This window comes from Bubalus kerabau, chromosome 2 (assembly GCF_029407905.1).
Source record: "Bubalus kerabau isolate K-KA32 ecotype Philippines breed swamp buffalo chromosome 2, PCC_UOA_SB_1v2, whole genome shotgun sequence".
Taxonomy (NCBI): Eukaryota; Metazoa; Chordata; class Mammalia; order Artiodactyla; family Bovidae; genus Bubalus; species Bubalus kerabau.
The window spans coordinates 128,308,909-128,323,965 of NC_073625.1; the positions used below are offsets into that span (position 1 = coordinate 128,308,909).

Sequence of the window (15,057 nt, forward strand, 5' to 3'; positions counted from 1 at the left end):
TCCCCGGTTCTCTCGAGATTCAGGCGTTCTCCAGATCTTGTTTACCAGGTTTTTTTTCCGCCTGTTTTCCTAAACTCCGGCTATATAGTCCAGCCTGGAGAAGTGTGGATTTTTTGTTTGTTTGTTTCTTTTCAAACTTTTTTGCCGGCTTCTGTAGCCTTCTATGATGGCTTGCGCCTGCCACTTCTCTACCTTGAACATCATCACTGTTCTCCAGACTCGTCAAGTCCCTCGGACAGTCACAATGTTTTCTCAATTTTGCTCAAGTGATGCTACCTCTCACTTGTAACCATATTACCTAGGCAGATTACTTAACTTCTCTGTGCCATTTTCCTCAAGATTGAAACAGATGATACTAGTACCTAGAATATAAGGTTGGCGTGAGTGTATTGTTTGAGGAAATACATGGAAAGCGCTGACACAGTGAAAGCATTCAAAGAGTGCTAACTATAACCAGTTACATAACTCTGGTTGGAACATATAAGTGGTAAAGGAGGGTGGAGCCGGTTTTCTTGTTATCCTCAGCTTTTAGTTAAGTGATTGATTAATGGTGCTTGGTACTTTCCCATCTGAACTGTGAGCTTCTCCAGACAAAGAGGGAATTTTGTATAAGAATCAATTTCAATGCTACTTGAAATCACCCACTTGGGTACTGTGCTACCCAATTTGGGGGAGATGAATAAAACCCAAACCTTGCCTTCAAAAAGGTGGAGATGCTTAAAGGTTATTATGGGAGAAAGAAAGTCAACCCAGGAAAAAAAGATGGGACCAGCTGAGCCGAGGGTTTATCATTAGAACAAAAAATGTACAGAATGTTATATGCAGGTCAGGAAGCAACAGTTAGAACTGGACATGGAACAACAGACTGGTTCCAAATAGGAAAAGGAGTACATCAAGGCTGTATATTGTCACCCTGTTTATTTAACTTATATGCAGAGTACATCATGAGAAACGCTGGGCTGGAAGAAGCACAAGCTGGAATCAAGATTGCTGGGAGAAATATCAATAACCTCAGATATGCAGATAACACCACCCTTATGGCATAAAGTGAAGAGGAACTAAAAAGCCTATTTATGAAAGTGAAAGAGGAGAGTGAAAAAGTTGGCTTAAAGCTCAACATTCAGAAAATGAAGATCATGGCATCTGGTCCCATCACTTCATGGGAAATAGATGGGGAAACAGTGGAAACAGTGGCTGACTTTATTTTTTTGGACTCCAAAATCACTGCAGATGGTGATTGCAGCCATGAAATTAAAAGACACTTACTCCTTGGAAGGAAAGTTATGACCAACCTAGATAGCATATTCAAAAGCAGACACACTACTTTGCCAACAAAGGTCCGTCTAGTCAAGGCTATGGTTTTTCCAGTGGTCATGTATGGATGTGAGAGTTGGACTGTGAAGACAGCTGAGCGCCGAAGAATTGATGCTTTTGAACTGTGGTGTTGGAGAAGACTCTTGAGAGTCCCTTGGACTGCAAGGAGATCCAACCAGTCCATCCTAAAGGAGATCAGTCCTGGGTGTTCATTGGAAGGACTGATGCTAAAGCTGAAACTGCGATACTTTGGCCACCTCATGCGAAGAGTTGACTCATTGGAAAAGACCCTGATGCTGGGAGGGATTGGGGGCAGGAGGAGAAGGGGACGACAGAGGATGAGATGGCTGGATGGCATCACCAACTCGATGGACATGAGTTTGAGTAAACTCCGGGAGTTGGTGATGGACAGGGAGGCCTGGCGTGCTGTGATTCATGGGGTTGCAAAGAGTCAGACATGACTGAGCGACTGAACTGAACTGAGAACTGAGAAGAATTTTGGAGATAATTATTTAGTCAACCTCTTGATGTTACAAATAAGGAAAATTGGATCCAGAGAAGTAACTGACCATAAGTCACACAGTTAGTGGTAGGGCTAGGATCAGAAGTGGAGCCTAAAAACACTCGCTACCTTCTTCCATTTCCAAAATATGCCTCAGGTGTTAATAAGGTAAAAGCAGATTCACTTGCAAGACCTTCACTCTCAGTGGAAAAAATTAGGAAAATTCCCCCAGTCCAAGATAGAGGAGCAGTTGAACCCAGCAGTTCCCACAGGATTCTGATGATCATTTGAATGTTCTGGTCTGGCCACTGCTGGGTTCATTTCAAACGCCATAGCCCCCTTTCTCTGGCAAACTTCTTAAACTTACCCAGAAACCAGGAGTTAATTATCAACTCCTCTGAAACTCCAGTACTTTGGCCACCTCATGCAAAGAGTTGACTCATTGGAAAAGACTCTGATGGTGGGAGGGATTGAGGGCAGGAGGAGAAGGGGACGACAGAGGATGAGATGGCTGGATGGCATCACCGACTCAATGGACATGAGTTTGAGTGAACTCTGGGAGTTGGTGATGGACAGGGAGGCCTGGTGTGCTGCGATTCATGGGGTCGCAAAGAGTTGGACATGACTGAACAACTGAACTGAACTGAACTGAGCCTAATAATGGGGCTTCCCTTGTAGCTTAGTCGGTAAAGAATCTGCCTGCAGTGCAGGGGACCCGGGTTTGATCCCTGGGTTGGGAAGATCCCCTGGAGAAGGAAGTGGCAACCCACTCCAGTATCCTTGCCTTGAAAATCTCATGGACAGAGGAGCCTGGTGGGCTGCAGTCCATGGGGTCACAAAAAGTAGGGCATGACTGAGTAACTAACAGTAACACTAACACTAAGCCTAATAACTTCCCTGGTAGCTCAGCTGGTAAAGAATCTGCCTACAATGCAGGAGACCCCAGTTTGATTCCTGGGTTGGGAAGATCCCTGGGAGGAGGGATAGGTCACCTACTCCCGTATTCTTGGGCTTAACTGGTGGCTCAGATGGTAAAGAATTCGCCCACAATGTGGGAGACCTGGGTTTGATCCCTGGGTTGGGCAGATCCCCTGGAGGAGGGCATGGCAATCCACTCCAGTATTTTTGCCTGTAGAATCCCCATGAACAGAGGAGCTTGGTGGGCTACAGGCCATGGGGTCACAAAGAGTCAGACATGATTGAGCAACTAAGCACAGCACAGCCTAATAACTTAAGAAGTGGACAAATATTGCCAAGGATTTGAAGAAATTGGAAACCTCAGACATTGCTGTGATTATTGTGTACTAAATGGTCCCAAATAGTTTGGCAGTTTCTCAAAAAGTTAAAGCATAGAATTACATGTGTGTGTACTTAGTTGCTCAGTTGTGTCCAACTCTCTACAGCTCCATGGACTGTAGCCTGACAGGCTCCTCTGTCCACGGGATTTCCCAGGCAAGAATACTGGAGTGGGTTGCCATTCCCTCCTCCAGGGGATCTTCCCGACCCAGGGATAGAACCTGCATCTCTTGTGTCTCCTGCACTGGCAGGCGGATTCTTTACCAGTAGTGCTACCTGGGAAGTAATAGAATTACCATATGATCAAGCAATTCTACTTCTAGGTAGATACCCCAGAAAATTAAAAACATAGTTTACATAAAAACATGTATAGGAATTTCTCTGGCGGTCCAGTGGTTAAGACTGCACTTCCAATGCAGGGAGCATGAGTTCGATCTCTGATCAAGAAACTAAGACCCCCACAGACCATATAGGAAGACCAAAACAAAAACAAAAACACTACATGCACATAAAATGTGCACCATTATTCATAATAGCCAAAAAGTAGAAATAACTCAAATATCCACCAGCCGATGAAGAGATAAACACAATGGGGATATTCAGTCATAAAAAGGAATGAAGTACTGATATATGCTACAACATGGATGAATCTTAAAAACATTATGCTAAGTGAAGGAAACAGTATACAAAAGACCACATTCTGTGAGTCCATTTATATGAAATGTCCAGAATATATAAACCCATAGCGACAGATTAGTGTCTATTAAAGTAGATATGTGTTTGCCGGAGATAAGGAGAAAGGGGAATGGTAAGTGACTGCTTAATAGATACAGGGTTTCTTTTTGAGGTGTTGGAATGTTCTGGGTTTGAGACTCATGATGTACAATTTTGTGAATATACTAAAAATGATTGAATTGTACATTTTCAAAGCGTGAATTGTGTATGAGTTCTATCTCAATAAGAAATAACTATCCTTTAAGAGGCAAAAGCACATCACTTGAATTAAAAGGAAAAAAGTCTTTATGGATAAGAAAAAAAGAACAAACCTGAGTTAAGGGAACGTGAATATTACCTGATTAATGATAGGTGCAGAATACAGAGAATCGATGCCATTGACAAACATGAAGGGTGTCCAGAACAACTCATGTAGTGAGGAACTAGAGATAGCTTCTCATGTGAGAAACTGTGGTGCCTGAGAAAGAGCATAAAAAGTGAAGGCTTGGACAGACTTGTTAGCATATTTAAATATTTGATGAAAGACTCTTCTATTAAAGGGAGGCTTAATGTATAACAAAAGCAGAATCAGGGAGTTATTACTCCTGAGAACAAAAACAGAATCAGGGAATGGGAAGTCCTGAGGAATAGGGCAAAATTTTAGCAAGCAAAAATGTCCACCATGCAGAGTACAGAGCTTCCCATCATTGGGAACATTCAAAGAGGGGCAGGTAATCTTGTGCTAATAATGTTGTTAGGGCTATGTTTCAGAGAATATTAGACTAGATAAGCTAAAGCATCTCTCAAATTTATGAGATCTAACCAGTCCATTCTAAAGGAGATCAGCCCTGGGTGTTCTTTGGAAGGAATGATGCTAAAGCTGAAACTCCAGTACTTTGACCACCTCGTGAGAAGAGTTGACTCACTGGAAAAGACTCTGATGCTGGGAGGGATTGGGGGCAGGAGGAGAAGGGGATGACAGAGGATGAGATGGCTGGATGGCATCACCGACTCGATGGACGTGAGTCTCAGTGAACTCTGGGAGTTGGTGATGGACAGGGAGGCCTGGCATGCTGCGATTCATGGGGTCGCAAGGAGTCAGACACGACTGAGCGACTGAACTAAACTGAACTGAGCCTCTTTATAAATGCTGCCAGTTTGTCAGAAAAATCTGGAAAAGATTATTATTAGCAGATAAAATAGTCTCTTCAATAAAATGATATGGTGGGAAATCAGGAGAAAGATCTGAGAAAATATAAAGGTGAACTACAGCCTAACTGTACTTTCAGTATGAACTGAAACTGGATGCCAGAGAACGCCAGGAATGCCATACAAGAAGTTTCTTTACCATTGAGAAAGGACATTTCATGCATGATTTTCAGTTCAGAAGTTGAAAAATGACATTTAATGAAAAACTATGTACAAACCTAAAGTGATAAGCAGAGCCCACTGGAAAACTGAGAGGCAGAAACATGGGAGATAGCCCTGAATGAATTCTCAGTTTAGATTTTTGGTTGCATTCAACTCAGATTTTGTTTCAGCACAAGGGTGTGATCTTTATGCTCAGTAATACATCACTGATCTCTGACATTTCCACTGGTAAAAATGATTAACATCTGCTGCTGCTGCTGCTAAGTTGCTTCAGTCGTGTCCGACTCTGTGTGACCCCATAGATGGCAGCCCATCAGGCTCCCTCATCCCTGGGATTCTCCAGGCAAGAATACTGAAGTGGGTTGCCATTTCCTTCTCCAATGCATGAAAGTGAAAAGTGAAAGTGAAGTCACTCAGTCGTGTCTGACTCTTAGCAACCCCATGGACTGCAGCCTACCAGGCTCCTCCGTCCCTGGGATTTTCCGGGCAAGAGTACTGGAGTGGGGTGCCATTGCCTTCTCCAGATTAACATCTGATTGAGTCATTTTTGCCATAGTTGGATCTTCTTTAGAAATGCTGATGATTTACCTTCATCAATAAAACATTGAATATGTATATGGAGCAGGGGTGGTGTATCTCCAAGGTTCAAAAATTATCATTACTGATAATAATGGTGTAGTGAATAAACTATTTTTATCCCTTTTCTTATTTCAGACACTTTTATGAGCAGCTTTTCTCCTCAAATGTCAGCCAACTTCCCTGTGAAGTGAGTATTCATGGCCCATTTCTTCACTATGTTACTTAGTATAGGTTAAAATTCTTTAACAAACAGACCTAAATTTCTTTCTTTGGCCAGTGACAGTCCATGTTGGTTCCAGTCAGTGGGGCAACTCCTTCACAAAATCATTTGAGAAGTCAGGCTTCTGTGGCTTTATTCTCCCCTGGAGCTTTGTGTCTACTAGTATCCCACAGTGAGAGGGGAAGTGACATTGAAGAGAGCATGTGAGAGATTTTATCACTTCAGCTGGAAAGCAATATTTTTCAGTTAGTTTCAGAAAACCTGATTGATTCACATTGAAAGTGTTAGTTGCTCAGTGTCTGACTCTGTGCGATCCCATGGACTGTAGCCTCTGTCCATGGAATTCTCCAGGCGAGAATACTGGAGTGGGTTGCCATTCCCTTCTCCAGGGGATGTCCCCAATCCAGGAATTGAACTCAAGTCTTCCACATCGCAGGCAGATTTTTTACCATCTGAGCCACCAGGGAAGCCCTAATATTTTGCAATTTGTTTCAGAAAACCTGATTGGTTCACCAAAGCAGTCTGCTCTGATGGCTTCAGTTATTATTAAATGAAGTTTCCAACACCACACCTGGATTCCAGAGCTAAAAGATAACCAATACAGGGAAAGTCAAGTTTAGATAACTAGCTCTGTTTTTATCATGGGTATATATGTGGAAGTTCTAGTACACAAAAGTTTTAGAGTTTTATATTTACATTCTTATTTTTCTTTTAGGGCTTCCCTGGTGACTCAGATAGGAAAGAATTTGCCTGTAATGCAGGAGACTCGGGTTTGATCCCTGATTCAGGAAGATCCCCTGGAGAAGGAAATGGCAGTATTTCCTTATCAGTAATGCCAGTATTCTTGCCTGGAAAATCCCATGGACAGAGGCTGGCAGGCTACATACAGTTGATTTACAGTATTGTGTTTATTTTAGGTATACAGCAAGTGATTCATCATATTTATATACATACATATTTTCCCCAGATTCTTTTCCATTATAGGTTATTGTTGTTGTTCAGTCACCCAGTCATGTCTGACTCTGCCACCCCATGGACTGCAGCACGCCTGTCCCTCACCATCTCCTGGAGTTTGCCCAAGTTCATGTTCATTGCATCGGTGATGCCATCCAGCCATCTCATCTTCTGATGCCCTCTTCTCCTTCTGCCCTAATCTTTCCCAGAATCAGGGACTTTTCCAATGAGTTGTTTGTTCACATCAGATGACCAAAATACTAGAGCTTCACCTTCACTATCAGTCCTTCCAGTGAATATTCAGGGTTCAACTCCCTTAAGATTGGCTGGTTTGATCTCCTTGCTGTCCAAGGGACTTTCAGGAGTCTTCTCCAGCACCATAGTTCCAAGGCATCACTTCTTTGGCATTCTGCCTTCTTTAGGGTCTAGCTCTCATAACCATACATGACCACTGGGAAGACTATAACCTCGACTATACAGACTTTTGTCAGCAGACTAAAGTCTCTGCTTCTCAACACACTGTCAAGGTTTGTCATTGCTTTCCTGCCAAGAAGCAATCATCTGATTTCATGGCTGTAGTCACCGTCCGCAGTGATTTTGGAGCCAAGAAGAGGAAATCTGTCACTGCTTCCACCTTTTCCCCTTCTACTTGCCATGCAATAATGGGGCTGGATGCCATGATCTTAGTTTTTTAATGTTTAGTTTTAGGGTGGCTCTTTCACTCTCCTCTTTCACCGTCATCAAGAGGCTCTTTAGTTCCTCTTTGCTTTCTGCCATTAGAGTGGTATCATCCACTTATCTGAGGTTGTTGACACTTCTCCTGCCTATCTTGATTCTGGCTTGTAACTCATTCAGCCTGGTATTTCTCATGATGTGCTCAGCATATAGGTTAAACAAACAGGGTGACAGCAGAGAGCCTGGTCATACTCCTTTCTCGATCTTGAACCAATAAGTTGTTCCATACATTGTTCTAATTGTTTCTTCTTGACCTGCATACAGGTTTCTCAGGAGACAGGTAAGAAGGTCTGGTTCCCATCTAAGAGCTTTTTACAGTTTGTCATGATCCACACTCAAAGGCTTTAGTGCAGTCGATGGAACAGAGATAGATGTTTTCCTGAAATTCTCTTGCTTTTTTTTTTTAATAATCCAGCGAATGTTGGCAATTTGATCTCTAGTTCCTGTTCCTTTTCTAAACCCAGCTTGAATATCAGGAATTTCTTGTTTCACATAATGATGAAGTCTAGCATGCAAGATTTCAGTCTCCTGCATTGCAGGCGAATTCTTTGCTACTGAGCCACTAGGAAAGCCCCCGCTTATAGGTTATTACAAGATATTCAATATACTTCTTTTTAAAAATTCTTTCTATTATGGTTTATTACTGGGTATTAAATATAGTTCCCTGTGCTATATAGTAGGAATGTCTGTTTATCCATTCTATATATAATAATTATATATAGTTAGCCCCAAACTCCCAATCCAGCCCCCCACCCCCACAACCACAAGTCTGTTCTCTGAGTCTGTTTCTGTTTCATAGATAAATTCATTTATGTCATATTTTAGATTCCACATAAAAGTGATATCATATGGTATTTGTCTTTATCTTGCCGACTGACTTCATTTAGTATAATAACCTCTAGGTCCATCCATGTAGCTGCAAATGGTATTATTTCATTTTTTTAATGGCTAAGTAATAGTCCATTGTATATGTGTAACACATCTTCTGTATCCATTCATCTGTCAGTGGACATTTAGGTTGTTTCCATGTCTTAACTATTGTAAATAGTGCTTCTATGAATATAGGAGTGTATCTACCTTTTTTAATTATAGTTTTCTCCAGGTATATGCCCAGGCGTGGGATTGATGGATCATATGGCAATTCTCTTTTTAGTTTTTTTAGGAACCTCCATACTGTTCTCCATAGTGGCTGCACCAGCTTACATTCCCTCCAAAAGTGTAGGAGGGTTCCCTTTCTCCACATTCTCTCCAGTATTTGTTATTTGTAGATTTTTTGATGATGACTATTGAATATATTTCTGATCAACTGTTCTATTTGTGAATTGCAACACCATGACAATAATGAAAATGACATATTTAACACGCAAAATTAGTAACATGCAAATGATCTGGAAATACATTAGTCAAGAGGAATGGCATCTTGTTAAGTGGCACTTGTTGAGACAAATAAGACAACTTGAGAATGTAACAGTTCATCCAATGATCAAGAGATGGTCAAGGGGGTCAAGTGGACTGTAAACAGTATCATGGTGGCATATTGCTAAATTGGCTTGCCACACTGCCATAGATTGGGCCCATAAGGAATACAAATAGATTTAGACAGTTTATCATCTACGTAGAGAGCAAAAGGAAGATCAGCCTGGTGTCAGCTCCCTGGGGCCCTAGTCCCACAGTATGACACTAAACAGGAGGGGCTGGATGACAGATTACAGAAAGTGTGGGGATTGCTCTGTTGTTCAGGAGCAGGACAGGGGCAGCAATTACATGAACCAGAGGGTGAGTGCCCTCTTCAATTTTGCCCACTGGGGCCCTTTTTTGCTTGCCCTAGCACTGCCCTGCTGAGGAGCCAACTCTAAACTACTGCCAGGCAATTTTAAGGATTTACACAGATGTTTGCAGCTCTATGTATCTAAGGGAAAGAAAGTACAAGGCAGAAAGTTCTGTGTTTCACTAAAAATAGGGCAATAGGTAGGGCTTCCCAAGTGGCGCTAGTGGTAAAGAACCCACCTGCCAATGCAGGAGGCATAAGAGATAAAAGTTCAACCCCTGGATTGGGAAGATCCCCTGGAGAAGGTCACAGCAACCCACTCCAGTATTCTTGCCTGGAGAATCCCTTGGACAGAGAAGCCTGGTGGGTCCATAGGGTTGCAAAGAGTCAGACACCACTGAAGTGACTTAGCATGCACACAGGGAGATACATGAGAAATGACCTGTGACTGACTCCAAGATATAGAAGAGAAAATGCCTCAGAATGGCTCTACACTGTGCTTATCTCCACTTGCTCCAGGAGCAGTTTCAGAACTGTTAAGCCTTGCCTACATGGCCTTTGTGGAGATGTTGAAAGTTGTTAGAATGGACGGCAAAATTGTCCCCCTGGAAAACAATACTGAATCTCTTGCTTCCTACAGTCAGGGAATGCTGTGCTGGTTATACAAGGTCTCTCCAAGCAGAGCAAACTGTTAATCTTACATTGAGATTTTGGGCAAGGTGGAATTGAGAGATTGGTGAATTTTAGAGGCCGTAGAGATTGATACCACTAATAAGAAGCTGGTTGATATTGAATGTTAGCACTCAGAGGCTTGTGCCCAGGGCTATTCATGATTGGCTGGCTATCAAAAGTGAGGGGCTGTCCTTGATGGATTAGATGGTTCTGATTGCTACTTGTTTCCAGGGCCTCAAGGCCATGGGTACTTTCTTAGGAGTGGGAACCTGGTTTTATTTTCAATGTGCTGTGCTTGGTCACTCAGTTGTGTCCAACTCTGTGACCCCGTGGACTGTAGCCCACCAGGCTCCTCTGTCCATGGGGATTTTCCAGGCAAGAATACTGGAGTGGGTTTCCATGCCCTCCTCCAGGGGATCTTCCCAACCCAGGGATCGAACCCAAGTCTTCCCCATTGCAGGGGGATTCTTTACTGTCAGAGCCACCATGTAAGCCCTTATTTTCAATAGGTAAAAGAATATCACATCTACTTCTGGTTTATTGATTATGCCAAAGCCTTTGTGTGGATCACAACAAACTGTGGAAAATTCTTCAAGAGATGGGAATACCAGACCACCTGACGTGCCTCCTGAGAAATCTGTATACAGTTCAAGAAGCAACAGTTAGAACTGGACATGGAACAACAGACTGATTCCCAACTGGGAAAGGAGTATGTCAAGGCTGTATATTGTCACCGTGCTTATTTAACTTATATGCAGAGTACATCATGCTAAATGCCAGGCTGGATGAAGCACAAGCTGGAATCAAGATTGCCAGGAGAAATATCAATAACCTCAGATACAGAGATGACACCACCCTTATGGCAGACAGTGAAGAGGAACTGAAGAGGCACAAGCTGGAATCAAGATTGCCAGGAGAAATATCAATAACCTCAGATACAGAGATGACACCACCCTTATGGCAGACAGTGAAGAGGAACTGAAGAGCCTCTTGATGAAGTGAAAGAGGAGAGTGAAAAAGCTGGCTTAAAACTCAACATTCAAAAAACAAAGATCATGGCATCTGGTCCCATTACTTCATAGCAAATAGATGGGAAGTAATGGAACCAGTGACAGACTTTATTTTCTCGGGCTCCAAAATCACTGCAGATGGTGACTGCAGCCATGAAATTAAAAGATGGTTGCTCCTTGAAAGAAAAGCTATGACCAACCTAGAGAGCAAAGGTCTGTCTGGTCAAAGCTATGGTTTTTTTCAGTAGTCACGTATGGATGTGAGAGTTGGACTATAAAGAAGGCTGAGTGCCGAAGAACTGATGTTTTTGAACTGTGGTGTTGGAGAAGACTCTTGAGAGTCCCTTAGACTGCAAGGAGATCACACCAGTCAATCCTAAACGAAATCAGTCCTGAATATTCATTGGAAAGACTGATGCTGAAGCTGAAACTCCAATACTTTAACCGCCTGATGTGAAGAACTGACTCCTTGGAAAAGACCCTGATTCTGGGAAAGATTGAAGGCAGGAGGAGAAGGGGACAACAGAGAATGAGATGGTTGGATGGCATCACTGACTCAATGGACATGAATTTGAGCAAGCTCAAGGAGTTGGTGATGAACAGGGAGTCCTGGCGTGCTCCAGTCCATGGGGCCGCAAGGAGTTGGACATGACTGTGCAACTGAACTGAACTGAAAAGTATATCTGTGAAAATAATCCTTAATCATCACTAAAATTTGTGAAACATCAGTGAATAAAACCACTCCATTGTTTTGTTTTTCCTCTGAAACTTCCAGACTGCCTTCTGGCCAGGTGATGGGCTGTGGAGACCATCTGAGGCCAACTGCATCTTCAGAAACTTTGTCCCAGTCTGAACCCAGCCTCATTTATCTTTAGTCTTTGGACTGCTGCCTAGGACGTAATAGGTGCTCGATTAATAGTTGAAGTATTAATATTAGAAATAATCCTTAGGAATGGCAGAAGGAATAAAAGAAAAATGGAAGGATTGGACAGACAAGAAAGTGGTAGGTTCCACAAGGTTGCTGCATGACAGTTCTGTACATGTTTGGTTGATATTAGTACCTTACTCATTTAGATGAAATGCATGAAGTGTTTTATGTGTTCCAGGTACGTATCATATCACATAATTGTCAGGATCCTACATATCTGTCTTTGTTAAGAAGGATAATGAAGATGAAGACTGTGATGAAGCTTCACCAACGTAGTGAATCTAGAACTTGTCTAGGGAAGCCAGCCCCTCTGGGCCAGGGGTTTGCAAATCTGGACTTGCTGGCCGTTTCACGCATGTTTCATCGTCCTGCCTGACCTACTTTTTGATGGAAGCAGGACAGGCGCCGGCAAAGAGTAAGAGACAGCAAGGGTGTGCTGAGCACGGGGCTGCGGTCAGGGAAGGAGGAGGACTGAGATGGAGGATGGGCATCAGAGCCCGGGAGCTGCCTGGGGCGGAAAGCGGTGCCGGGGCGGGAGGCGGTGCAGGGTTCACATTGGCCCAGCAGACGCCCCTCCCCTCCCCAGGACGCGCCCAGCGAAAGTGATATTGCCTCGCAGCTGAGGGGTGAGGCGACTTCGGGGCAACTGAGCAAACATGGCTGAGTTCACGCGGCTGCAGAACTGCCTGGCACTGATCCGTCTACGAAACCCGCCAGTCAATGCGATCAGGTAACGGGCTCTCGGCGATCAGTCCGGGGACGGCGAGCAGGATCGTAGCTGCCTCCCTGCAGTGGAGGCTTTGACTTGCCCCTGCTGGTTTAAATAGAGAAAGACACTGACACGGATAGAATCAGGGCATATGCCAGGACTTTTTACATTGGTAGCCTCGGTACCTGTTTGCAGAGAACTCTCATCTCCGTTTCGCTGATAAAGAAATCGAGGCTGAGAGGCAGACAGACGGCTAGAAGTTGGGGAGCTGCCCCTGAACCGGTCTGTCCGTACTAACTTCGTGCTGAACTCTTGCTTACTTGCAACTTTGACTTCTCACATGTACTTTCTAGTCCAGAGGTCTTAGTGCCTCTGTCCTTGCCAACTTGGTGCTGAACTCTTCTGCTTACTTTCAACTTTGACTTCTCAGATGTACTTTCTAGTCCAGAGGTCTTAGTGCTGTGCTGCCTGGACCCTGATCCCTCCCTTCCCAACCTGGAGTCCAGGCCACCCTTACAATGTGTGACTAAAAGCTTTGGGAGTCCAAAAATAAGGTGATTTCACACTGTTAAAAATAAAGATCCCCATTAATGCCAATATAGTGAGTAAAAGAGAATTATGTCCTGGCCCAGAAACACAAAGCTGTATCTCTTGGTTTGTTCTAAACCTCAAGGTCTTAGTGCTTTGGTGAAGATCCATGTTAGAATAAGCTCATATCAGAATTAGCCTATTAAATAGCATTTCCTGAAAAACTGCTATGCTGTTTATGTTCTTTTATCGTGGAGTACTTTTCTTGTTAAACTAGTAAAAGCATTACTTTAAAAAGTGAGATTAATGCTGCTGTTTTGAAAATTAATGATGTATAGGTTTGTGCTAAGTCACTTTAGCCGTGTCTGAATCTGTGTGCCCCTATGGACTGTGTGCTCCTAGGCTCCTCTGTCCATGGGATTCTCCAGGCAAGAATACTGGAGTGAGTTGCCATGCCCTCCTCCAGGGGATCTTTACCACCCAGGGATTGAACTCTTATGCCTCTTGCACTGGCAGGGAGGTTTTCACCACTAGCACCACCTAGTTCTTTTATATCTCTGAAAAAAGTATAGTGGTCAACCTGGAAAAAAACCCACTCATCCACAGGGAGTAGGATTAGGAGAAATGATCATTTACAGAGACCATATAAAGCATAAAGAGAACGACTTTTGGTCAGAATCCTTACTGGATGCTGCTGGAGCAAAAAGAGACTGAAATGAGAAGACATGCTAATTTTAACTGAATTTTTGTTCTACTGTTATCAGATTTGGTTTTATCATTAGCATTAATATTATAACTTTTATTTTAATATAAAATTTTGCATTTAATAATATTAAAATTTTCAGAAATAAAATCACACAAAGAATAAGTCCACTTACTTGCCACTCGGAATCAAGCAAAATATTGTTATTTTGGTTTTGATGAAGAAAAACATGAATACTACAATTACATATCAATTTTGAACTTTGTATTTCAATTAAAATGACTAAGTATTAGGATTCTGCCTTAATTTCTTCTTGTAATGGATAACTGTGCCCATCTCTAACTTTGGGGAAAATAGTTCCACAGTTTAGTACCTATAACTAGGAATATTTTCCCATAACTACTTAAAATGTGTCTGGTATTTAACCTGTCCCCTTTCCCCCTTGCAGGAGAAATTTTAGTACCTACCTCGTTAAGTTGTGAGGTTTAAATGTGTTGTAGATTAGAAACTGACACTCAGATGTTGTGTGTGTGTGCGCGGTTAGTTGTGTCTGACTTTTCGACCCCATGCACTGCAGACTACCAGGCTCTTCTGTCCATGGGATTTTCCAGGCAAGAATACTGGAGTGCGTTGCCATTTCCTACTCCAGGGGATCTTTCCAACTCAGCCGCATCTTTTGCATCTCTTTCATTGGCAGGCGAATTCTTTACCACTGCACCACCAGCTATCATTATTCTTATTAAGCAAAAGGCCTGTTACAAGCCCCTACCAACAGGCCCTGCTGCTCAGGATTCATTGCAGCTGCATCAGGATTTTCTCCACTTGGCGATAAACACTTTTTTGCTCTTTCCTCTTGAACTTGTACTTAAGTGAAGGTATGTGTGCTAGCATGCTCATCCAGTTTAACAGGTTCCCTTTTTTTTTTCCTCTTTTTGCTTTACACTTTTCATCTCCCCTTCCTTTCCCCCTTCCTATTTCTAATTTTATTTGGGAAATTATTTCTTCCTAGATAAGTGAGAGAGTCTTATTTGAATATTTTTTGGCCCAAACAGTT

The 15,057-nt window shown here is 42.8% G+C and overlaps 1 protein-coding gene across 1 annotated transcript in view; it reads left to right on the forward strand.

The window, feature by feature from the left end:
* Positions 1–12,098: 12,098 nt before the first annotated feature.
* The window catches only part of EHHADH (enoyl-CoA hydratase and 3-hydroxyacyl CoA dehydrogenase), a 54,904-nt gene continuing 51,945 nt past the window's right edge, over positions 12,099–15,057 (forward strand). The window contains exon 1 of the mRNA XM_055568839.1: positions 12,099–12,793. Within this exon, the coding sequence (XP_055424814.1) occupies positions 12,720–12,793 (74 nt within the window). The 5' untranslated portion in view covers positions 12,099–12,719. The remainder of the gene's footprint in view (positions 12,794–15,057) is intronic.